A 27,495-nucleotide genomic window follows, 5' to 3' on the forward strand; every position below is an offset into this window, starting at 1 on the left:
TTCTAATCTCTCACTAAGTAATACAACGATTACTTAACCGAGCCTAAGCAGATACCACATTGCCCACTAAGTTACCTAACTTTAAATAACTTAGACTTCAACTAAGCAGATAAACATTGCCGACTAAATCACCTACCACTAGATGACTTAGAATTTTGACTAAGCAGCAACAATGTTTCCCACTAAATTAGTTGACCTTAACTGACTTAGACTTTTGGTAGAACAAAATGAAGATCTAATTCCTTTATAGATTAAGAATAGATTTACAATATAAGCACATGAGACACAAAGCTCTAAATACAACAAAGACTCTTCAATACTCCATCTGGTCCCTTGTTGATATGAGCAATGTTCTTCCTTGAAGATGACCTTCTTTTCAAGCTTGTAAATTTTTAGAGAAAATCCAAGTTTTTTTTTGCCAAATCTTAAGTTTGTGTTTTGTTGGAAGAGACTATATTAAAATGAACACAAATTCTTTGGGACCGTCCATTGGCTGAGAGCCGGCCTTTCTGGAAGGATGTGCACTTACCACATCAGAAGTGGCAGCTTTTCTGACAGCTGTCTTGTCGTCCTTTCACATACGCAGTCTTGCAGGGACCAGGTCCCTTGCAAACTTTTCTTGGTGAGTTCTTGAGAAGACTTGATGGCTCTCTCTCTTTTTGAATTAATGAATTAATTTGTTGTTTGTCGTGTTGACCAAGTCAACCATAAAGAGTTATTGACCGTTGGACAAACAACTTCGTCCATTTTGATTGGTATAGTACGTTGACGCCTCACCAACCTCTGACATGACAACTTTACAGTTGTACCCCATTATGGATCTGGACGAGAGAACTCAGCCAGGGACTAGGTCCCTGCATTTGTGAGGATCATCAAAACACCTAGAATATTACATTTTCCCCTTTTTTAATGATGACGGTCAAATATTCCTCACACTAAGTTTATTCATTCATTTCACTGTCAGCAGTCCCAATAACAATGATCTGATTCCTTGTTGGATCTTTAAGTTTGTTAAATCATCAAAACTTAACATCAGCTCCAAAATAACAATGTATCTGAAATTAGGACGTAATGTATTGAGACGTTTTGGGATGTATCCGGATTCCACCAAATTTAAGGAATTTTGTGATTTGGAAAAGAGTAAGAATATGATATAATTAGCTTTTAATATTATGAATTTTGTGTAAAACTCTCATATTATTATTATTATTAGTTATTACTACATAATTATCATAAAATTCTCTATTTGTTATAGTAACATCCAATAGGTCATGTAATTGTCCACTCAGAAACTATGTTGCATTTGCAAAAAAGACTCAACTTTGATGTTGGGTCTTATTCAATATTAATCATGTTACTATATGAAATACGACCAATTCAAAATAAAAGTTGACTGGGGTTGACGATGAGTGGGCCTCTTTTTTCTTATCCACAAGACTTCCAAAGTTCTTTATGTGTGTTTTATTATAATAGGAAGGTACACGTTTTGTTTTAATTTATTATCAGGTTTTGATTTGATACGGAGTTTTAAAAAATAAAAATAATATTTGAATTTTATGGTTTCAACTAAAGATATGTAGAATGTATCAATACTTTTTAATCGTATGGTCTGAAACATGTCAAATACAAAGTTAAAATTGAAGAATTGCAAAAAATGAAAAACGACACTATTCTTTTTTAAACGGACTACTACTTGAAGACTTTCCAAAGAATGTGTTGTTGTGTCTATCATTTCTCATTTTAATAATAAAAGTTGATTGTTTACTTGAACAAAATATTTCATATTGATAGAGAAAGTGTACTATCTTAGAAAATTGTATGGTAAGATATTAATCCTTATGAAAATTTTCTTTCACATTTTCCTCTATATTAGGTCTTCATTTTCTTCCCAAAAATCAAAATGCACTCTTAAATACCTAACATTGACAAAGGAAAAATAAAGAATATCTTTTTTTTTTTACCTTCCATAGGAGCTCCCACCCCTTTTTGCTCCCTTGGTGACTGGAACTCGCAACTTTCGAGTTGGAAGTGAGGGGTGTGAGCAATTCCCTCTCGTCAAATATCATATCAAGTAGAATTCCCTTTTATTAAGCTTCTTGGAAAGACTTATCAAGGAACTTGAGAGACCCTTTGCAACAAACTTCATAAATAGGCTTATTGAAAAAGTGAAATGCACTTTTATTTTTAGTCTGTTCCGAAAAGTATACTCTATGTTTTTATATTTAGTAATAATTTAACTTTAAAATGTCTATATATAGTCACACAAATATTTATGACTTGTTTTAAACCATAAGTTTCAAAAGTCAACTTTTCTTTCTTAAATTTCGTGTCGAATCAAATAATATCACATAAATTGAGACAGAGAAAATTTCAATTATGAGGTAAGAAATCTGACATAATAATAATATCATCATTTGAAACTTATTATCTTACGTAAGGGAGGTTAGAAATTAGAATTATTCAAATTGTTAGAGGACTTTGTCCATCATTTAATATCTTCTTTATATAAGTAGATATACATGAGAATGACATATTCAAAACTGTAGACTTAATTTTATAATTTGATCAAAAAATATTTTCACGCAATTAGTTTTCTTTAAAAATGAAATTTATAATCTTAAAAATAGAATAAATTATGTATTACAATAAATAAAAATAACAAAATAATATAAAAGAATATTTATACTGATAATGTAGAAAACATATGTAAGCTCTTTATTATTACATCTTAATTTAGAGTTTAAGCCGCAATAAAAATTTACCTGCACCAAGCATTCACACCAAACTAATGCATGCTAGGCATGCGTCTTTGGTATGTACATTTGGTACTTAACTATGATCGACTCTAATATGTATTTTCACATTACCTTTTAAATACTAAAATTAATTTTATTGGTTTAATCAGTAATCACCCATTACGGATAAATATTTAAGTAAACTAACTTGAACGGCGAAACAAAAATAAAACATAGAACAACGTAACTATAATGCCACTATATATTAAAGCTCCATAGTGAAATTGGGTAACACATGTATGACCTAATCGTTAATGAAATGGATAAGGTGCACGCAAGTTAATACATCAATTTTATTATAAAAAATAAAAAGAAATTTCGTACTTAACAAGAAAGCAAAAATAATAAAACACTGTCGTTGAAAACTTGGAACAAATTCAAAATTTTCAATATTATATTGTTTGCCATTTAATTTTCTGCCCAACCCTAACTGTCCTAGGTTTATGATAGAAAATAAATGGAATAAATTGGCTGTAGCATTTATTAATAAAATACACGGATAAAAATTGTCGACATTAGAAGTAGCTGCATAAGAATGAAATAATCTTAAGACTTAAGTTATTAAATATATAGTTGACCATATAGCTGCTAATTAATTTGTCATTTCTTTATCATCAAAAAAACACAGCAGTAGCAGTTTTTTTTTAAAAAGAATATTAATTTACTATATGTCCATGATAAATTGGTTAATTGAAAAGATTATTAAGCGTACGTTTTACTTGCCTTAGACTCTAACAAAAACTTAAGACTATCATAATAATGTTATATTCAGTGTAGTCTTATAAATGAGATATTCTAAAATCCTCGACTCAAGTAATAACATATTCAACGTAATCTCACAAATGAGATATCTATGTAATTTTTGCTCATACCTTATATGAAAATAAAAAAATTATTTCTAATAGATCCTCAATTTAATATAATAACATATCGAATGCAATCTTGCATATGAGATAATATTCTAACAAAAATGATATGTACATAATCTTGTTTCAACTTTATGAAGATGAAGAAGTTATTTACGATAGATCCTTCGCTTGACCCACAACTATTATTTTAAAAATGTGAAGACTATATGAAAAATCCTACATCATATTAGGAAACCACATAGAAGGGACTAGAAAGTGGATGAATCAATGCAAAAGAATACTAATCCCCAAAGTTATGGGGAAAAGGGAACATCAATTACACCTCCACGCAAACTTAAGAAGACAGCAAATTCAAGCACCTTTTTAGGTTGTTTACATGTGAAAATGTTTTTCACGAAATATCTTTTTTTTGGATAATATTTTTTCTGGAAAATAAATGAGACATTTATTTATTTTCAGTGTTCAGTAAAGAAGCATCAAATAATATTATCTCATAAATATTTTATATAATCTAGATAAATATTATAGAATAAGAATTGAAGGGTACGTAGGTGTATGAGGTGGTGCGGCTCTGGGAGGGTGATGGTGGCCGCAAGCAGAGGCGGAGCTAGGTGGGGTTCATGGGTTCGGACGAATCCACTAGCTTTTCGTAGACTTTATATTTGTATTAGAAAATTATAAAAAATTATGTATATTAACTTGTGAACCCCAAACAAATTGATTTAGCACCCTCAAATTTTTAACTTTGGCTCCGCCTCTGACCGCAAGCCGGTGTGTTGAAGGGTGGGGAGGAGACAATTAGTAGAATGCTATTTAGAAAATTTATTTTCACTTCCATTGAAAAAATAACTTTTCACATTTAAAAAAAAAATATTTTCGTAAAAAATTGATCAACTAAACATAAAAAAAAAAATTTAAAATATTTTTCTCTGTACCAGACATAAATAATATGTTCAAACAGTAGAAAATTCGAGGTACATACTTAGATCAATAGATAATATATAGTATGTGTACGTATTTATGTTGAAATTGTAAAAGCAAAGCTGTTAAAGCGCAAAGAACATATTCAGATAATGTTGTTTTACTGCACTGAAATTCCTGGAAACTCCCAGTAGTAATTATTGATTCGAATTAAAATAAAAAATTCAAATCTGAAAATATTGTTCTTCCTTTTAGATTTGTTTTGCCTTTTCACCTCTTTTATAGATTCTATAATACAACTCATTTTCACATTTCTTAGAATTTGTGTAGAGACGAATTCATGATATAAGTTTTATAGGCGATCTTTAAGAATTTTCAGCATATACTTTTAAAGTTATGTATGGAGTAATATTTATTATTTATTACAAGTTTACTAAATTTCTTAATATAAATTTATGCTCCATATTGAAAGTAGTTAATTTAGATGTATTCGATCCTCTGGATTAATTTATTGAGTAGTGAATTTCTATATAGATGGATAGAGATAATTTAGTAGAAAACATGAAATGATAATTCTTGCAAGTTTAGCAGGGAAAAATGTTTAACACGACACAATTAAGACAAGGCGAGCATAGAGGGGCAGATGAGTGTTCATTCAAATTTTGAGTCACTTTGATAATGAACGATATATTAATTTTAAATGACAAAGTTAAGAAATATATCAGACTTTTTTTCCTTTTATTTATGTAGTAAATGATGAGTTCTTTAGTAACATTTATAACTCTGCTATTAAACTAGACCGACCAGGTTTGGATTTCAAATTTGTCGGAAAGATTAGGTATGTTTGATAGTTCAATATATGAGAAAAAAGCTCGATTTATTTGAATACAAAGCTTACTATGCCCTATGTTTTAAAATTGTTGTCCCACTTTTTATTTCAAAGTTTTGCATCTTTGAAAGAAGGAGTATTCTTTTGTTTTCAAAGTGAAAAACGATAAACACTTTTTCATTGATATGTTTTTATTATTGTACACCCTTAAGATGATCATGTTCCCCGCAAAAAACAACGAAAGAGTGTTCACTAGCCATTTTTTCGACCTCATCTCTAAGAAAAATAATCATTTTTTCAAATTCGACAAGTGAAACTTCATAACTATATCCTGGAACTTTACATGTGAAATTTGAAACTTCAGAACAATAACCATTTACAAAGACTAAAAAGTTAACTATTTGTGACTTTACCCAAAAATAAATTAATCCAAATAGTGTGGATGGAAGCTGGAAATGCTTGGACATTACAAAAAAATAAATCACCTCCAATGGAAACATAATAAAAGTCAATAAATTCCCGCTATTAATTCTTACGCTGGGCATACTTTAGCTTCACTATAAAAGGAACTTCCATGAAACAAATTTGTTCATCCAATTCCAAACACAATTGAATCTTTTATCTCGTATATCAATTAACTACGTCTCAATCCTGAACTAGTTAAGTTTCGTCGATTGCCATACATACTACAAACATTAATTTCATTAACCTCGCATTTTCCACCTTTACATAGTCAAAGAAAGACTGGTCCATGATGTTTCAAGCAAACTTGCATTATCTCTGCATGAACATTACACTTGATTTGCCATCTGAAGTTGATTTCTCCAGCAAAAAAAGATGGCACTTAGCTTTTGCAACAATCTATTGTTCCAGAGCTTTTAAAATTAAGACCAGCACTAAAGCACTACATGGAGCTGCCTACAATCCAAGAAAAGTACTTCGTGTATCGACTGATACAATCGCGATTGATGTAGTTCAAGACCACCCTTTTTTCTCAGGCATTGATCAGTCAAGTCTAGCTAAGCTTGTCAAGGATAAAAGCATCGATGAACTTGCTAACCTTGGAGGTGTACAAGGTGTTGCTGCTTCTCTCAAAAGTGATACAACTGATGGTGTAAGCGGAGATCAAGAAGATGTAGCACGTAGACATGAGGCTTTTGGAAGCAACACGTATCGTAAGCCACCTAGTAAAAGTTTCTTCATCTTTGTTTGGGAATCATTCAAAGATCCTACTATCATTATACTTTTGCTCTGTGCTGCTCTGTCTCTTGGGTTTGGAATTAAGGAGCATGGACTGAAAGAAGGATGGTATGATGGAGGGAGTATTTATGTCGCGGTGTTTCTTGTCATTGCTGTTTCGTCTATTAGTAATTTTAGACAAAACAGACAGTTTGATAAGCTATCCAAAGTGAGCAAAAATATTCCAGTAGAAGCTGTTAGAAAGGGAAGGCGCCAACAGATATCGATATTTGAAATTGTTGTTGGAGATGTCATTTGCTTGAAGATTGGAGATCAAGTCCCTGCTGATGGGATTTTGGTAGAAGGCCATTCTTTACAAGTGGATGAATCTAGCATGACAGGTGAAAGTGATCATGTCGCGATTAATATCAGCCAAAATCCATTCTTGATTTCTGGCACGAAGGTTGTCGATGGCTATGGCATGATGCTTGTGACATCGGTTGGAATGAACACGACCTGGGGTGAAATGATGAGCCAAATCAGCAGTGATTCAAATGAGCAAACCCCTCTCCAAGAACGACTCAACAAGCTTACTACATCGATTGGTAAAGTTGGGTTGCTAGTTGCTTTCTTAGTTCTCGTTGTCCTATTGGTTAGATACTTTACTGGGACCACAAAAGATGAGAATGGGAACAAAGAATTCAACGGGAGCAAGACATCATCTGATGATGTGATCAATGCTGTGGTGGGAATTGTTGCTGCTGCTGTTACCATTGTTGTTGTCGCGATTCCTGAAGGCTTGCCTTTAGCTGTTACACTTACTCTGGCTTATTCCATGAAGAGAATGATGGCTGATCAGGCAAAGGTTAGGAAGCTCTCCGCATGCGAGACTATGGGATCTACCACCACCATCTGTACAGACAAAACAGGTACTCTTACATTAAATAAGATGACCGTGACAAAGTTTTTCTTAGGCAAACAGCACGTGAAGGCAGAAAGTCATACATCAATTTCAGCAAAAGTTCTTGAACTATTCCATCAAGGGGTTGGATTAAACACTACAGGTAGTGTTTTCAAGTCCTACGATCCATCTTCCAGCTTTGAGTTCTCAGGCAGCCCTACTGAAAAAGCTATTCTTTCATGGACTGTTATGGAACTGAACATGGATATGGATCAAATCAAAAGAAATTTCAACATTCTACATGTGGAAGCTTTCAATTCGGAGAAAAAGAAGAGCGGTGTCCTGATCAAGAACATTACTGATGGCACAATTCATGCACATTGGAAAGGTGCTGCTGAAATGATTTCAAGAATGTGCTCCCACTACTATGATCTAGAAGGGAACGTAAAACCTCTCGACCAATCAGATAAGGAAGAATGTGACAGGATAATTGAAGGAATGGCTGCCAGCAGCCTGAGATGTATTGCATTCGCACACAAGCAAGTGCCAAAAGCTGAGCAGAAGGATAATGAACATATGCACGGAAATGTTCCAGACAACTCTTTCATTCTTTTGGGCTTTGTTGGCCTAAAAGATCCATGTCGTCCAGGCGTGAAGAAAGCAGTGGAAGCTTGCCAAAATGCTGGTGTGAACATCAAGATGATCACTGGTGACAATGTGTTCACTGCAAAAGCCATAGCAACAGAATGTGGGATTCTCCATCCTAATCAGGAAGTAGATGAAGGAGCAGTCATAGAAGGTGAAGATTTTCGCAACCTAACAGATGAAGTACGGATGGAGAGAGTGGAGAAGATACGTGTGATGGCAAGATCATCCCCTTTTGACAAACTTCTAATGGTGCAATGCTTGAGAAAGAAAGGTCATGTGGTCGCAGTCACAGGTGATGGAACGAATGATGCACCAGCTTTAAAGGAAGCAGATATAGGACTTTCTATGGGAATTCAGGGCACTGAAGTAGCTAAAGAGAGTTCTGATATTGTCATCTTGGATGATAATTTTGCTTCAGTTGCCACAGTTTTGAAATGGGGAAGGTGTGTCTATAACAACATCCAGAAATTCATCCAATTTCAGCTCACAGTAAACGTGGCTGCGCTCGTGATCAATTTTGTAGCAGCTGTTTCATCTGGTGAGGTACCACTCACAGCAGTACAGTTGCTGTGGGTAAATTTGATCATGGACACATTAGGGGCATTAGCACTTGCGACAGAGAAGCCAACCGAGGAACTCATGAAGAAGAAACCAGTCGGTAGGACTGCACCGCTTATCACCAACATTATGTGGAGGAATCTAATGGCTCAGGCCTTATATCAGATTGCTGTTTTATTGACCTTACAATTCAGAGGAGAATCAATCTTTGGTGTCAGCAAGAGGGTAAATGATACGTTGATCTTCAACACATTTGTTCTTTGCCAAGTGTTCAATGAATTCAACGCGCGAAACCAGGAGAAGAAGAATGTCTTTAAGGGAATACACAAGAACAAGTTGTTCATGGCAATCATCGGAATAACATTGGTTCTCCAAGTGGTGATGGTGGAGTTCCTAAAGAAGTTTGCAAATACAGAGCGGCTGAATTGGGGGCAATGGGGAATCTGCATTGGATTTGCAGCTGCATCTTGGCCAATTGGTTGGCTTGTCAAGTGCATAACTGTCCCAGAGAGACCAATCTTCAGTTATCTCAGGTTAAAATAAAGTAAATTTAGATGTTCATTTTTGTTGGTCCATAAGCTAGTTTGTTGTGAAATGGTTGATTTATGTTGCATTCATTTATTACTCACTACTTGTATTTCTCTATGGTATGTTTCTAAATAAAGAGTTGTACAGAATTCTTCTACTACAGTTACAAAGCATAGATTTACAGTTAAAAATTGCTAAAATATCAAATTCTGAACTCATATTTTTTAAAATTTAAAAGTGCAATGGAATCACCTTAAGAGTTGAACATATCTAAAGGTGTCAAGTCCAGAGTTTCTCCCTTTGCATATCCAAATTTCTCCACCTCTCAGTAGTAAAGACTAAAGATATTCAACAAATAAACTGAATTAATAAAGTCAATTTTTTGGACCTACAAAAAAAACTTAGATTTTTTATGAAAGCTTCTTGAATGATCTACTCTTAAAGCTAGATCTAAAAGTTCTAGATTCATAGCTAGAAGATGAAGTTATCCAGATTGTTACATCTACAATAGTTTCTCGAAGCATCCAGACAAGTAAATATAGAGATGGCATTAGGCATTCTCTTATCCAAAATCTTCCTTAACGATATTGAACTAGCAGAAGGTTTCCTCAATTATACTTTTCTTCTGCTATTTCTACGTAGAAAAAGTACATTTTCCTAATTCGCTCCTTGTCAATCATCATAGAATTCAGAATGCAATAAAACTTGTTTTCAGATTGATTACAGCAGGATTCAGAAATGGAAAATGTGTGGAATATGGATCCCAAGGGATGAGAAGAGATGTCAGTTTGTTACCTCTTTCATTTTATGCAATATAGACTGATCGCCAATGGCCGATGCAATGCCCTGAGAATTTTCAGTCAGAAGTACTTTCCGGCACCGGTGATTTTGTATCTCTCTTCCTAATTTGAGCTACTCAGTCACATCAATTTGGGATTGAGAAGTTGAAAGATCAATGAAATCATGTGACACTGATAACATAATAAGAGCCTTCCCTTCCAATTACTTTTCGCGCGCCACTATCATATATTACAGAGACATTGTTTGTACTATCTCAATATATTGAAACGTTAACCAAAATTTATTGATTTATCGGTAATGGGTAATTGATTTATCGGTAATGGGTAATTGATTTAGCCGTTTCGATTAGTTTTACTATGGACTATGGGTTTTTAATATTTTGATGTTTTTCCTTAACCGTTAACCTATAATTACATTTATATTGAGTTTAGTTGCATACTTTTACTTTTGGTTGTCTCAAAAACTTTTGATTATCCTACAATGTGTCCGTGTTTACTTTTGAACAAAATGCAATCTGTCAACTCTAAATGATTTTCAATTATTATTATTTTGTGTCAAATGGTAACTATTAAACTGATAACCAAATTAGTAACGGTCAATCACCAATAATCGATAAGCAATATCTTAATGATTCCAAAATTGTTTAGCATGTCTATAAATCAATAATCGATAAACTTTAAATTTTAAATAAATCGAATTGATAGACTTTAAATTTGAATAAATCGAATTGATAAACTTTAAATTTGAATCTATACATTGTTGAACTCAAGCTCCAATATTTTTAGCCTATTTAGTTTCTCTATAAAACTCTAATTGTGATTGCAAAACACAGAAAAAGAAACACTTGAATATTAAGATTTTGAATAATTAAAATCAAGAAAATAGACAAACTTAATAACTGAAAATAGAATAATTAAGAAATGTATGCAAAAGAAGGGAAGAATTCGATGCAGAAAAATGAGAGAAAACCTCTCTATTTATAGCCAACAAAGGGTAAAGGTCACAACCCTTTGGAAAGAAGACAACCTTTCAGAAAGGTCACAACACTTTGGAAAAGACACAACCTTTCAAATGGTCACAACCCTTTAGAAAGGACACAACCTTTCATAAAGGTCACAACCCTTCGGCATAGTCACAACCCTTCGGGAGAGTCACAACCCTTCATTTCCTGTTCACACATTTAAAACCCAACAGTTATAACTCATGCATTTATACATGAAATTTTTTAAAGGATGTTAGATTTGTTGATGTTTTATCAAATTGATGATTGAAATTTATTTTTTATGATATATGAAACTCACGTTTTAAATTTGAGCTTATTTGAAGCTTAATAGTTGAAATCGCAATATATACATACATATGCCAATATTCAACCCAAGTTACAGACGTTAACAACTTCGCCTCTGGGTCAATGCCCAATAACTCATGCAGATCCAACAATTAATGTCCCAAGTAAAGAGCACAACATAGAACACATCACGTAGGATGTATGTGTCTATTTATTTAATTTACACAAATTTTAGAGTCTATTTATGCACACTCAAATTTAGACGATATAGATACTCCCTCTGTCCCTAATTACTTGTCCACTTTTGAATTGACACACCTATTAAGAAAATAATTAATGACATAGTGAGTTTACCATTTTACCCCTGTTAATTATTAAGTGGATGAAGAGTTCTATATTTTTCAAAATAATTAGTCATTTAATTGAGGGTATAATAGGTAAAAAGAATTTGTCCTTTCTTGATTTGTCAAAATGGACAAGTAATTAGGAACAACTATAAAAAGAAAAATGGACAAGTAATTAAGAACAAAGGAAGTATTTGTTAAGGTCAAGTTAAATAATTTACTTCTTAACCAACAACCAACCAACGATCCTATAAGTTTTGTTCCCCTACAAAAGTACACATCTAGAAGTTCTCTTGATGTAGAACAAATAGCAAAATTGCATTTTTAACATTGTCCAGGTCAACCAATGCAGTTGCTTGTCATAAATTACACTTCAGATTACAAAAGGAAAACTAACTATACTCCTATATTCTTTTGCTGTATATAACTTATGAGGGAAACTACTGATAGTTAAAATTTCCAGCAAACACACTAGCAACAACTTTTTTTTTTCCATCCACTAGCAATAACTTAAAAGAGATATTTAGAGATAATAATTTTTTTAAAAAAAATATTTAGCGGTAATTGAGTTAATGCCATTAGATTCAGAATCACTAACGCCTTTAGCACATTTATATAGAATCTTGATAACAAATATTCTTATTATATTATTATTGCTAAATAAAATATAATAGTAATTATATTAGTATGGAAAAATTACCTAAATACACAACTTATTTGATCATATTTTCTAAAATTTTCTATCAATTGAAAAAATTACAAAAAACTCAACTCTCTCTTATTCTCGCCTTCTCGGATACATCACTTTATGCAATGTATCGATCAGATACTTACTTTACGCTATGTATCGGGACGTACACGATGTTGAGTGATGTATTCGAAACCGAGACGCAATGTATCGGGACGTTGGGATGTATCTGAAACTGGGACGTGATTTATCAGGACGTTTTGGGATGTATCTGAAACTGGGACGTGATTTATCAGGACGTTTTGGGATATATTTGGATACCACCAAATTTCAGAAATTTTTGTAATTTGGAAAAAAGTAAGAATATGATGTAATTAACTCTTAATATTATCAGATTTATGTAAAATTGTCATATTATTACTGTTACTAAATAATTATCATAAATTCTTTATTTGTTAGAGCAGCATTCAATAGGTCATGTAATTGTCTACTGAGAAACTATGTTGCATTTGCAAAAGGACTCGACTTTGATGTTGGGTCTTATTAAATATTAAAATCATGTTACTATATGACATACGACCAATTCAAAATAAAAATTGACTGGGGTTGACGATGAGTGTGCCTCGTTTTTCTTATCCACAAGATTTCCAAAGTTTTTTTTATGTGTGTTTTATTATAATAGGAAGTACACCTTTTGTTTTTAATTTATTTTTCGGATTTTAATTTGATACGGAGTTTAAGAAAATAAAGATAATTTTTGAATTTTATGATTTTAAACTAAAGATATGTAGAATATATCAATACTCTTTAATTGTATGGTTTGAAACATGTCAAATACAAAGTTAACATTGAAGAATTACAAAAATAAAAAATGACACTATTATTTTTTAAAAGGACTACTAATAGAGGATTTTCCAAAGAATGTGTTGTTGTGTCTATCATTTCTCATTTTAATAATAAAACTCGATTGTTTACTTCAACAAAAAATTCATATTGATAGTGTAAGTGTACTATCTTAGAAAATTGTATCGTAAGGGATAAATCCACGTCAAAATTTTCTTTCACATTTTCCTCTATATATTAAGTCTTCATTTTCTTCCCAAAAATCAAACTGCACTCTTAAATACCTAACATTGACAACGAAAAGTTAATAATATCATTTAGAATTCCCTTTTATTAAACTTCTTGGAAAGACTTATCAAGGAACTTGAGAGATCCTTTGCAACAAACTTCATATATAGGCATATTGAAAAAATAATAATATATAAACTTAAAAATATAATAGTACTCCCTCCGTCCTCTTTTAGTTGTCATAATTTCTTTTTTAGAGTCAAATGATAAGAATTTTGACTAACATTTTAAGATGTATTTTTTTTATCATATTGATACGCAAAAAAATGCAATTTATAGTACTTTTGTATAGTTTTTTAATATTTAAATTTTTAGTTTAAAATATCAAATTAATGTAATCTAATTCAACTTTAAAAATTAGTCAAATTGACTTTCGAAAAGCGCAACATGACAACTAAAAGGGAACGGAAGGAGTACTCTCTTTGTCGCACACTTTTCTTTTTAGTTAGTCCAAAATAAAATGACACATTTGTATATTTAGTACTAAGAATTTAACTTTAAAATGTCTATTATAATCACACAAACATTTATGACTTATTTTAAACCACAAATTTCAAAAGTCAATTTCTATTTTCTTAAATTTTGTGTCAAATCAAACAATATCACATAGATTGAGATGGAAAGAGTATCAATTATGAGGTAGGCTATCTGACATCATAATAATATTATCATTTAAAATTCAATATCTTACGTAATAATATTATCATTTGAAACTCAATATCTTACCGCCAAACTAATGCATGCTAGGCATGTGTCTTTTGAATGCAGAGGCGAATTCAGGATTTAAAGAGTCTGGGTGCATTAATAATATCTTAATTTAAGCATTAGCGAATTTTTCAATTTTTTTAATGACGATTAATGGATAATGTCATATTTGATTAGTCATTAATAGCTATTGGATGGCCATGAGTCCAAATCCCACTATTTAGCAATTTTGATGTTATAAATAAACACTTAAGTTTGTAATAAAAAGAGTAAAAAATAGGATGTTGACCGGGATCGAACCTACGTTGCCTCTACCAGCAGACCAAAGCAATTTTGTGTTTTTTATGGGTGCACTCTTTATTATATTCTCTGTTTCTATTTGTTTCTTGAGATATATATATATATATATATATATACATTATTTTTCCCCAAATTAATGGATGCACGTGCACCCACCTATACATGTGGGTCCGCCTCTGGTCGTATGTACATTTTGTACTTAACTCTGATCAAGTCTAATATGTATTTTCACTTTACCTTTTAAATACTAAAATTAATTTTATTAGTTTAATCACCCATTACGGATTAATATTCAAGCAAACTAACTTGAACGGCGAAACAAAAATAAAACATAAAACAACGTAACTATAATGCCACTATATATTAAAGTTCCATAGTGAAATTGGGTAACACATGTATGATCTAATCGTTAATGAAATGGATACTTAAAGTGCAGGCAAATTAATTCATACATCAACTTTATTATAAAAAATAAAAAGAAATTTCGTACTTAACAAGAAAGCAAAAAAAATAAAATACTGTCGTTGTAAACTTGAAATAAATTCAATTTTTCAATATTATATTGTTTGTCATTTAATTTTCTGCCTAACCCTAACTGTCCTAGGTTTGTGATAGAAAATAAATGGATTAAATTAGCCGTAACATTTATATTAATAAAATACGCGGAGACAAATTGTCGACCTTAAAAGAAGCTGCATAAGAATGAAATATAATCTTAAGTCAAGTTAAATATATAGTTGACCATATATAGATGCTAATTTGTCATTTCTTTATCATCAACTCAGCAGTTTTTTTATTTTTTTTAAAAAAAAGAATATTTACTATATATCCATGATAAATTGGTCAATTGAAAAGATTATTAAACGTTTTAGTCTCCTTAATTTCAAATTTAAAAAAAAAAGAGATGATCCTGATTAGGGGTGGCAAAATGGGTAAATAATATGAATATTCGTTCATATTACCCATTTTAAATGGGTTGGGTATCCAACTCATTTAAAAATGGGTAAAAAACGAGTAATACCCATATTACCCATTTAAAAGTGGGTAGTTAAATGGATAAAATAGGTAAAAGCAAAAAAAAAAGTGATAAAGGTAAGAAAGTCTTTTTTTTTAAAAAAACAATCTATAAGAAAAATAACTTTTTTACATTTAATTTGGGATAGGGGGGTGGGGCTGGTAGGGGTGGGTTGGTAATTTTTTTTAAATATATATATTTTTTTTTAAAAAGAAATTTTGTTAATTTTTTTTGGGATGGGGTGTGGAAGGGGGGGGGGGGCTGGTAGGGGGTAGGGGGTGTAGAGGGCTGGTACGGTGTGGGGTGGTAATTTTTTTTTAAAAAATTAAAATTTTAATTAAAAAATAAAAAAAATTGTTAATTTTATTTTGGGATGGGGTGTGGTAATTTTTTTTTTTTTTTTAAATTTAATTTTTTTAATGAAGTTTATTCTTTTTGGATGGGGTGTGGAGGGGCGGGGGATGGTAAAAAGAGTGATGTGTATGTAATCTTGTTCTAACCTTGTGAAAGTATAAAGGTTGTTTCTAACAGACACTCGACTCAAATAATAGCATATCTAGTGTAATCTCGTAAATGAGATATTCTAAAAAGGTTGTGTACGTAATCTTGTTCATACCTTGTGAAAGTAAAAAGGTTGTTTCTAATAGATCCTCGACTCAAATAATAACATATCTAATGTAATCTCGCAAATGCGATATTCTAAAAAGAGTGATGCATGTACGTAATCTTGTCCCCTTTATCTTGTGAAAGTAGAAATTTTTCTAACAGACACTCGACTCAAATAATAACATATCCAATGTAATCTTACATATAGGGTATTCTAAAAGGAGTGATGTGTACGTAATCTTATTCCTATTTTATGAAAATAAAGAGGTTGTTTCTGATAATCCTTCGCTCGAAAACTTTTATTTTGAAAATGTGAAGACTATGAAAAATCCTACATAATATTAAGGAAACCACATAGAAGGGACTAGAAAGTGGATGAATCAATGCCTTGAATACTAATCCCCAAAGTTATGGGAAAAAGGATCAATTGCACCTCCACGCAAACTTAGGAAGACAGCAAGTTCAAGCACCTTTTAGGTTGTTTACATGTGAAAATGTTTTTCACGGGATATATATATATATATATATATATTTGGATAATATTTTCCTGGAAAATAAATGAAAGTTGTATTTATTTTTCATTGTTCAGTAAAGAAGCATCAAATAATATTATTATCTCATAAACATTTTATATAATCTAGATAAATATTATTGAATAGGAATGGGAGGGTACGTAGGTGTATGGGCCGGGTGGTATGGCTAGTTTCGCTTCTATTGAAAAAAAGGAAAAATTACTTAAATACACATTTTATTTTATTATAATCTCTAAAATTTCCTACTATTTAAAAATATTTCAAAAATTCCCTCTCGGATACATCACTCTCCTGCTGATACATCCCTATCCCCCTCTTGGATACATCCCTTCCCTTTCGGATACATCCCTCACTTATGTAACCGGATGTCTATTGATGTATCCGGAAGTCCATTGGAATGTCCTATCCCCTATCTGATACATCCCTCCCCTCTCAGATACATCTCTCACTATGTGTCCGGATGTTTGCTGATATATCCGGAAGTCTAGTGATGTATCCGAAATCCATAAATTTTAAGAAATTTTTGTAATTTGAAAAAGAGTAGGGAAATAATGTAATTAACTCTTAACACTATGAGATTTATGTAAGTTTTCTTGATTTTTAAGAAACTTGTTTTCGCGAAAAATAGATCTAACTATACATGAAAAAATATTTTCATCCAATGGAAACATAATTAAAGTCAATAAATTCCCGTTATAACTTCTTACGCGGGGCATACTTTAGCTTCACTATAAAAGGAACTTCCATGAAACAAATTTGTTCATCCAATTCCAAACACAATTGAATCTTTTCTCTCGTCTATCAATTAACTATGTCTCAATCCTGAACTAGTTAAGTTTCGTCATACATACTACAAACATTAATTTCATTAACCTCGCATTTTCCACCTTTACATAGTCAAAGAAAGACTGGTCCATGATGTTTCAAGCAAACTTGCATTATCTCTGCATGACCATTACACTTGATTTGCCATCTGAAGTACCACGTGTATCGACTGATACAATCGCGATTGATGTAGTTCAAGACCACCCTTTTTTCTCAGGCATTGATCAGTCAAGTCTAGCTAAGCTTGTCAAGGATAAAAGCATCGATGAACTTGCTAACCTTGGAGGTGTACAAGGTGTTGCTGCTTCTCTCAAAAGTGATACAACTGATGGTGTAAGCGGAGATCAAGAAGATGTAGCACGTAGACATGAGGCTTTTGGAAGCAACACGTATCGTAAGCCACCTAGTAAAATTTTCTTCATCTTTGTTTGGGAATCATTCAAAGATCCTACTATCATTATACTTTTGCTCTGTGCTGCCCTGTCTCTTGGATTTGGAATTAAGGAGCATGGACTGAAAGAAGGATGGTAAGATGGAGGGAGTATTTATGTCGCTGTGTTTTTTGTCAGCGCTGTTTCGTCTATTAGTAATTTTAGACAAAACAGACAGTTTGATAAGCTTTCCAAAGTGAGCAAGAATATTCCAGTAGAAGCTGTTAGAAAGGGGAGGCGCCAACAGATATCGATATTTGAAATTGTAGTTGGAGATGTCATTTGCTTGAAGATTGGAGATCAAGTCCCTGCTGATGGGATTTTGGTAGAAGGTCATTCTTTACAAGTGGATGAATCTAGCATGACAGGTGAAAGTAATCATGTCGAGATTAACCTTACACAAAATCCATTCTTGATTTCTGGCACTAAGGTTGTCGATGGTTATGGCATGATGCTTGTGACATCGGTTGGAATGAACACGACCTGGGGTGAAATGATGAGCCAAATCAGCAGTGATTCTAATGAGCAGACCCCTCTCCAAGAGCGACTCAACAAGCTTACTACATCGATTGGTAAAGTTGGGTTGCTAGTTTCTTTCTTAGTTCTTGTTGTCCTATTGGTTAGATACTTTACTGGCACCACAAAAGATGAGAGTGGGAACAAAGAATTCAACGGGAGCAAGACATCATCTGATGATGTAATCAATGCTGTGGTGGGAATTGTTGCTGCTGCTGTTACCATTGTTGTTGTCGCGATTCCTGAAGGCTTGCCTTTAGCTGTTACACTTACTCTGGCTTATTCCATGAAGAGAATGATGGCTGATCAGGCAATGGTTAGGAAGCTCTCCGCATGTGAGACTATGGGATCTGCCACCACCATCTGTATAGACAAAACAGGCACTCTTACATTAAATAAGATGACTGTCACAAAGTTTTTCTTAGGCAAACAGCACGTGAAGGCGGAAAGTCATACAACAATTTCAGCCAAAGTTCTTGAATTATTACATCAAGGTGTTGGATTAAACACTACAGGCAGTGTTTTCAAGTCCACTGATTCATGTTCCAGCTTTGAGTTCTCAGGCAGCCCTACTGAAAAAGCTATTCTTTCGTGGGCTGCTACGGAACTAAACATGGATATGGATCAAATCAAAAGAAATTTCAACATTCTGCAGGTGGAAGCTTTCAATTCGGAGAAAAAGAAGAGCGGTGTCCTGATCAAGAACATTACTGATGGCACAATTCATGCACATTGGAAAGGTGCTGCTGAAATGATTTCAAGAATGTGCTCCCACTACTATGATCTAGAAGGGAACGTAAAACCTCTCGACCAATCAGACAAGGAAGAATGTGATAGGATAATTGAAGGAATGGCTGCCAGTAGCCTTCGATGTATCGCATTTGCTCACAAGCAGGTGATAAAAGCTGAGCAGGAGGATCATGAGCATATTCATGGAAATTTCCATCCGTACTTCATCTGTTAGGACGACATGGATCTTTGGAACATTTCCATGCATATGTTCATGATCCTCCTGCTCAGCTTTTGGCACTTGCTTGTGCGAGAATGAAATACATCGGAGGCTGCTGGCAGCCATTCCTTCAATTATCCTATCACATTCTTCCTTATCTGAATGCTCGAGAGGTTTTACTTTCCCTTCTAGATCATAGTAGTGGGAGCACATTCTTGAAATCATTTCAGCAGCACTTTTCCAATGTGCATGAATTGTGCCATCAGTAACGTTCTTGATCAGGACACCGCTCTTCTTTTTCTCCGAATTGAAAGCTTCCACATGTAGAATGTTGAAATTTCTTTTGATTTGATCCATATCCATGTTCAGTTCCGTAACAGCCCACGTAAGAATAGCTTTTTCAGTAGGGCTTCCTGAGAACTCGAAGCTAGAACAGGGATTGGAGGACTTGAAAACACTACCTGTAGTGTTTAATCCAACCCCTTGATGTAATAATTCAAGAACTTCTGCTGAAATTGACGTATGACTTTCCTTCTTTATGTGGCCTTTGCCTAAGAAAAACTTTGTCACGATCATCTTATTTAATGTAAGAGTGCCTGTTTTGTGTATACAGATGGTGGTTGCAGAGCCCATAGTCTCACAAGCAGAGAGCTTCCTCACTATTGCCTTATCATCCATCATTCTCTTCATCAAGTAAGCCAGAGTAAGTGTAACAGCTAAAGGCAGACCTTCTGGAATTGTCACTACAACAATGATAACAGTATTAGCAACACTTCCCACCACAGCATTGATCAATTGATGAAGTGAGCTTTTCGAGTAGTTCTTGGAGAGGGGTGTGCTTGTTATAGTCACTGCTAATTTCGCTCATCATTTCACCCCAGGTCGTATTCATGTCAACCGATGTCACAAGCATCATTCCATAGCCATCGACAACCTTAGTGCCAAAAATCAAGAATGGATTTTGTCCAAGGTTAATCTCGACATGATCACTTTCACCTGTCATGCTAGATTCATCCACTTGTAAAGAATGACCTTCTACCAGAATCCCATCAGCAGGGACTTGATCACCAATCTTCAAGCAAATGACATCTCCAACAACAATTTCAAATATCGATATCTGTTGGCGCCTCCCCTTTCTAACAGCTTCAACTTGAATAATTTTGCTCACTTTAGAAAGCTTATCAAGTGTAATGGTCATGCCGAACAAAAATGAAGAAACTCTTAGCAGGTGCCTTACGATACATGTTGCTTCCAAAAGCTTCATGTCTACGTGCAACGTCTTGTGGATCTCCGCTTACAGCATTAGTTGTATCACTTTTGAGAGAAGCAGCAACACCTTGTACACCTCCAAGGTTAGCAAGTTCGTCAACGTTTTTATCTTTGACAAGCTTAGCTAGACTTGAGTAATCAATGTCTGAGAAAAAATAGTGTTGTTGAGATACATCATCAGTCGATACAGAAAGTACTTTTTTTGGATTGTAGGCAGGTGATCCATGATTTGGCTATGATTTTGTTCGAAAGAAATAATCGAACCGATAAATTACATTTTATTATTATAAATACATAATATATTATTTTAATAAACAATTTTAAAAATCTTATATATGTTTTCATCAAAATTTATTTATAATTTACCTATGAAAGCATAAGTGCCCAAGGTGAGAACATTTATCTTATTGGTTTCATGTATATGGGTGTCTCAATTCTTAATTTATGGGTTCCTTCTCTCTAGGCCAAAATAGTGAGTTTTAAAGTTTTATTCATAATAAATTCAGTGATCGAAAGTTTTGTAATGTTAGTTATTCTAACTATTTTTCATTTTGAATGAATTGTTGTCACTTTTTTCATATTTTGAATGAATATTTTCTTTTATTTTTGTGTATGGTTAATAACCAAATCAAATCGAAACGATACCGATAATAACCAAACGTGATTATATTTAGTTTGATTTGATTTTAATAATTTTAAAACCAATTAAATTGATTTAATTTTGATTTTAATCAATAACCTACCTAAACTGACCCGTAACCATGGCATGTAATTTGAGTTTAATTGGGGAACTTTACACAACTATATAATTAGAGTTTAACTAATATATACGTTAGCAGTGTAAAATATCTTTTATACGGTCAAAAAAATCTTAGCAGATATTATAGCAGATTAACATGTAATGATTTCTTAATTATTACAAATTGGTCATGTCGACAGACGACAATATGATCGTGTGGGGTAGTATTAATTATGAAATGCACGTTAATGCCATTATGTAGTTTTGATATACCCTAAAATTTTAGGACAAATTACTTAACTACACTCCTTTACTTACTTTAATATCCATTTATCCCTATTTATTTCAAAAATTTCAAAAATCTCTTATTTACCTATGTATCCCGCATGTATCCCGTGCACAACGCTATGTATCCAGCTATGTGGAATGTATCAAACCTAATGTATCCCGTGCACAACGCTATGTATCCCGCAATGTGGAATGTATCAAACCTAATATATCCCGTGCACAACGCTATGTATCCCGCAAACATCATTTTTAAGGGATTTTTGGTAAATAGAAAACTAGAAGGGATAGGATGTTATTTAGTACTTATAATATGTGATTCCTATAATTTATACAAAATTTTACTAGATTAATTATTATTTTTTATTTTTTTAAATTAAAGATGGGGCAAGCCCTTTTTATTGATGGACAAAAATCAAGCCCAAAGAGGACCCGATCCAACAACTAAACATTTAGGAAACCAACATAGAAACAAAATGAAAAGGGGAAATAGGAAAGTGAATGGGAGTATCGGAGCAGCAAAGTGAATCGGAGGATCGGAGCAGCATCCTCCATCGTCGCCGTGCTCATTCCGTCAAGTATCATCCACTGAACTGAAACCACAACAACAGTACTTCGAGTTTGGGGTGTATTTCATCTCAGACGTTGTCTAGTCTCACCAACATCATGAAATCATCCCTATCGAAGACTTCTCCAGCTCAGGGTACCTCAATCGAAGCTTCAACTCAGGTGATAGCCTCACCCCCTTTGAGAAAATATCTTATCTTATTAATCAACATATACCTAAAAATGACCTCACAACCTTCATTCCTTAGCTTTGACAGGTTGAGCTCAACAAGGAGCTAATACCACTGTCGAAAGCCTCGCAACGATGTTACTACCGCCTTCTCAGGTATTTTCCAATTTCTGCAATCTGCTCATAGCCATTTTACCATTTTCTCTCCGATTAATACTTGCTATAACGCAAACTGCAGAGCAGTGTATGAATGTTCCTGTAACTTTTTTATGTACTTTCCTTGACCTGTAATATGAACTATAGGAAGCCCGCAGAAAGAAAAGTGCTCATTGAGCAATATTGTTGTATCTATGTGCCCAGTACTGATGCTTTGTTCACATGTCATTTATTTTGTGTTGTATGAACTGATTCCTCTTATGTTATGATTTGTCTCATCTATCTTGTGCAAAATTGCCATTCTGAATCTTCCTTATCCTTAAATTAGGAAGTTGGCTTTTATCAATATTTAGAAATGTCTTAGCTTCACTAGGTAACTCTTGAAAATCATTGTAACATATATAATCTGTACCTGCAAAAGAAAACACAATGTTAGCCATAAAATCTGCCAGCTTGTTTCCCTTTCTCAGTGTGTGTACTATGGCCACCTCCAATCCTTCCTTTAAAACATGTATCCTCCTAACCTCCATAGAGACCTCCCAAGGGATGTGCCAAGCCCCTTCAATCATTTTCAATGCAGCTAATGAATCAGTTTCTATAATCAGAGGGAACAAATTGTGTTTCCTACAAAATTCCAATCCTAGTCTTATAGCTATAGTTTCAGCAATTAGGTTGTTTGAAATTCCAATCAGATTTCCTTCAGCATACACCAGGTTGCCATGATCATTTTTAATACAGAAAGCTGAAAAACTTGGTCCTGAATTCCCTTTTGAAGACCCATCTGTATTGCATTTGAAAGAATCCTGTCTAGGTAATTTCCAATAGACCACCTTACAACCAATTTTAGGAGTATACCCTGTCAAATATCTGACCAAATCAGGCCAATTATTAGGCAGGTTATGCATCCATGGATACAACTGCTTAGCTAGTAGACTTAAATTATTTGTTATCCCTCCTCTCATACTCAAATAAGACATTGAGCCACCAAATTTTAAGGCATTTCTTCTCTTCCACACTTGCTAACAAATAAACAATGGCACAGCGATTAACACAGGTTTAAGCTTTGCAGAAGCATCTACATTCCACCATTTATACACAGTATCTTTCAACTGCAAGAAAGGACCCTCCACCCCTGTTGATCCTGCAAAGTATCTCCATAAAGAATTAGATAATGAACATCTAATAAATAAATGTTCACTAATCTCCTGAACTCCATCATCACAACAACCACACACTACGCCATCATTCATCATGTTCCTGACAAGAACTTCACCAATGGGAAGTTTTTGTTTCCATAATCTCCAATTGAAAAAAGATATCTTAAAAGGAATTTTTGCACTCCAAATATACTTATATTTTAAACAGACTTCCTGCTTCTCCCTTATAAAATCCCAAGCAAAACCCACAGTGAATTTTCCAGAAGCATTCAGAATCCACCATGGTTTATCCCACTGCTCTTTATCTTCTGAACTCCTCAGGAGTTGTATTACCTGTCTACTGATATGTTCCCCAAAGCTAGTTTGAAGCAAGTCAACATTCCATTCCCCATTCAAAAAAAACACTGTTTCACTTCATCTAATTGCACATTTCTAGCACAATCTATAGGAACAATTAATGTAGTGCTCCTAATTGTGACCAATTATCATACCAGATACTTGAATGGCCACACTTAGGTTCTTACCAAATATGTTGATCTATCAAATCCCTAGCTTCCTGCATATACTTCCAAGTTAAAGATCCATTCTTCCATTCAACCACCTGAGGTCTCTCTTTTTTACAATATTTATTCCACATAAAGTTAGATCAAAGAGTCTTTTTTATTCTAAAAATCCACCATAATTTAGCAAATAAAGCTTTAGAAACATCAAATAAAGATCTAAATCTCACACCACCTTGCTGCTTGGGTCTACATAGATCTGACCAAGCTACCCAATGCTTGTTATTTCATTCTTTCCTAAATTTCCAAAAAAAATAATTGCAAAGACTCTATGCAAGTCATGAATAACACACCTCGGTGGATTGATAGCAGACATGAGATATATAGGTATGACGTTTAACACATTATGAATTAACACAACCTTACCTCCAAATGACAGCATTTTCCCTTTCCAAGCTTGCAACTTGTTGTACACTTTTTTCATCAATTCTGCAAAGTGTACCTTTTTCTTCTTGGCATGGCCAATTGGGCAACCCAAGTACATTAGTGGAAACTTGCCTCTAGTAGTGGCAGTTTTCACTTCTATAACTGCTATTAAATCATGTGATGTCTTATGAAAGACAAAAAAAGAGCTTTTTTCTTTATTAATTATCTGCCCTGACTGCTTCTTATAATCTCACAAAGTTGCCATCAATATATCTAATGAATTGCCATCTACTGAAGTAAAAATAATAGTATCATCTGCATAGGCAAGATGATTAATATGATCACTCCATTTGGGTAATCCAAATCCCTTGTAATCCTCATGACAAAATAAAGCATTTAAGCTTTGAGAAAGAACTTCAACAGTTAAAATGAACAAGGTAGGGGATAGAGGATCCCCCGGTTTCACCCCCTAGATGAATGAAAGAAACCAGTAGCCTGCCCATTGATAAGTATAGAATACCAGCTGTTAGCAACCAGCCTCCAGACTTTATCAACAAAGTTAGCATCAAAACCCATTCCTTCCAGCACCTTTATAAGAAAGCTCCAATCCACCCTATCATATGCTTTTGCTATTTCCAGCTTGATCACCACATTTGTTGGCTTACCCCTTTTGTTGATATCTGAAATAATCTCCTGAGCAAGTAATACATTTTCAGTAATGCTTCTTCCTTTCACAAAGCCAGACTGATTTTGTGAAATCAAGAAGGGGAGAAGAACCCCAACTTTATCATTCATCACCCTTGAGATCACTTTATTAAGAAAATTACTCAAACTAATTGGTCTCATGTCTGAGAAAGATTGACAAATATCTTTCTTAGGAAGTAATACCAAATTAGTATGTGTAATAGACTTAGGAAGGGTGACATCATTAAAGAAAGAACCAACCACATTAACCACATCATCCCTAACTATATCCTAACATTGTTGGAAAAAATGTCCAGTAAACCCATCAGGACCACCAGCACTGTCCCCATTGAGAGAAAACACTACTTTCTTAAGTTCCTCCATTGAAGGATAATCATTTAATTTTTTGTTGTCTTCCTCTGTAACCCTTTTCTGAATATATCTCACCAGGGGGACTTCTTCCATAGTATGGATACCTGTAAATTGCTTCTGAAAGTATTCCTGAGCGGAGGCAGCCACTAGCTCTTCACCTTTTACCCATTCTCCTTCCATATTATGAATTCTGTTTATGCTCAATCTTTTCCTTCTACCTCTCACTATACTGTGAAAGAACCTTGTGTTTTTCTCCCCTTCTGTAAACACCATTGAATACCTGTTTTTTGTCTCCAATATTGTTCCTCAAAATGCACATATCTTTTTAGTTCAGTTTGGGCTTTCTGTAAAATCTTTCTATTTTCTGTTGTAGGGCTTGTTTCAAATAATACCTCATTCATCCTTACAATCTCCTCATTGATAGATAACTATTTGAAAATAGCTCCAAAAGTTCCTCTACTCCAGTTAGACAAGGTAGTTTTAAACTTCTTCATTTTATGTTTTAACCTAATAAACATATCTGTTTCTTCTGAAACCCAGCTATCCTTCACTACTTGCTGAAATTCAGCATGTTTTGACCAAAACTTAAGAAAACTGAATGGTCTCCTAGCAGCATTTGTCTTCTGTCCACAAGTAAGTAGCATATGAGCATGATCAGACCCTGTTCTTGCCAGATGTTCAGATTCCACCAATCCAAAATAGCCTAGCCTAGCCTAGCTTGGTTCATCATGTATCTATCCAGTCTTTTAAATATACATTGATCATCAATCCTCCCATTCCACCAAGTAAAAGGACTCATTTTGTAATTGATATCCACCAGGTCACATGAGTTCACACAAAATGCAAAATCTTCATACTCATTAGGATATACAGGCAGACCCCCAATATTCTCATCTTCACTCATGATGATATTAAAATCCCCCCCAATCAGCCAGGGTGAATTCTGAATATCATTACTAATACAGTAAATATCATTCCATAATTGTATCTTCTCCTCAGCATCACACTTTGCATACACAATAGAAACAAAAAAATATTGATCATTCTCCAGAAACAACAGTCTCAAAGTCAGTATTTGATCAGAATCAACCAACACCTCCACCTGAATATGTTCCTGAATGAACACCCATATTTTACCATTGCAGTTATAGTTAGTATACTCCATACCCAATTTTCTTTTGAATCTTTGAATGTTATCAGCATTCTGAAAAGGTTCCATTAATGTTATGATATTAAACTTGTGATGTCCATGTAACATCTGAATTCTATGGAATGAATTTTGAGATCTAACAGACCTCACATTCCAAAATAAGGATTTCAACATCATTTGACCTCATTCCTAGCCCCTCTCCTTAGATTTGATCTTGTAGGAAGCACTTCCCTTTTATTTTTGCCTTTATGTGTGATTACTGTTGCAGGTGAAACACCTACTTCATTAAACACCATGTTCTCAACCTGCATGTTCTCCTTCTCATCCCTGCCTTCTACATCACTATTTTGTTTGCAACCTTTCTGTAACGACCCAAAAAAATGAACTAGTGAAACTAGAGCCTCACATGTGAGTTTGGAGTTGAGAACTTGATGAAATGATGAGAAATGACAGTGACGTCCGGAAACTAGTCGTTTGAACTAGTAAGTTGTAAGGGTCTTGTCGTTGAAGTTTGGAGTGTTGTTTAAGGGCTTAAGGAGTTGATTAGCTAGTTGATTAATCACCTTTATAAGCTTGAAAGACCTTAAGCTAGGTCATGAAATCATTTAGAACCGAGACCCTCAAAACAGTCCCCTAAAAACAGTTTTTAGTTTTAAGTTAG

At 33.7% G+C, this 27,495-nt stretch overlaps 2 protein-coding genes across 2 annotated transcripts in view; both read left to right on the forward strand.

Moving 5' to 3' along the window:
- The first annotated feature begins 6,107 nt into the window (after positions 1-6,107).
- LOC125839431 (putative calcium-transporting ATPase 13, plasma membrane-type) lies at positions 6,108-19,375 on the forward strand. Its single transcript, XM_049518405.1, has 2 exons — positions 6,108-7,657; positions 18,927-19,375. Exons 1-2 carry the CDS (start codon positions 6,166-6,168, stop codon positions 19,373-19,375), a joined length of 1,941 nt encoding a protein of 646 aa, XP_049374362.1. The 5' UTR covers positions 6,108-6,165.
- The window catches only part of LOC125839483 (putative calcium-transporting ATPase 13, plasma membrane-type), a 136,375-nt gene continuing 117,211 nt past the window's right edge, over positions 8,332-27,495 (forward strand). Inside the window, exon 1 of the mRNA XM_049518457.1 lies at positions 8,332-9,244. Coding sequence (XP_049374414.1) covers positions 8,356-9,243 — 888 coding nt within the window. The 5' untranslated portion in view covers positions 8,332-8,355 and the 3' untranslated portion in view covers position 9,244. The remainder of the gene's footprint in view (positions 9,245-27,495) is intronic.

Source organism: Solanum verrucosum, unplaced genomic scaffold, assembly GCF_900185275.1.
Source record: "Solanum verrucosum unplaced genomic scaffold, falcon-dt-bn FXZP01000306.1, whole genome shotgun sequence".
Lineage (NCBI taxonomy): Eukaryota > Viridiplantae > Streptophyta > Magnoliopsida > Solanales > Solanaceae > Solanum > Solanum verrucosum.

Coding starts and splice junctions, on each gene's coding strand:
- LOC125839431 (XM_049518405.1), top strand. CDS start 6,166: ATGATGTTTCAAGCAAACTTGCATTATCTCTGCATGAACATTACACTT. Junction 7,658..18,926: donor GGTTGGATTAAACACTACAG/GTAGTGTTTTCA, acceptor TAAACACTACAG/GCAGTGTTTTCAAGTCCACT.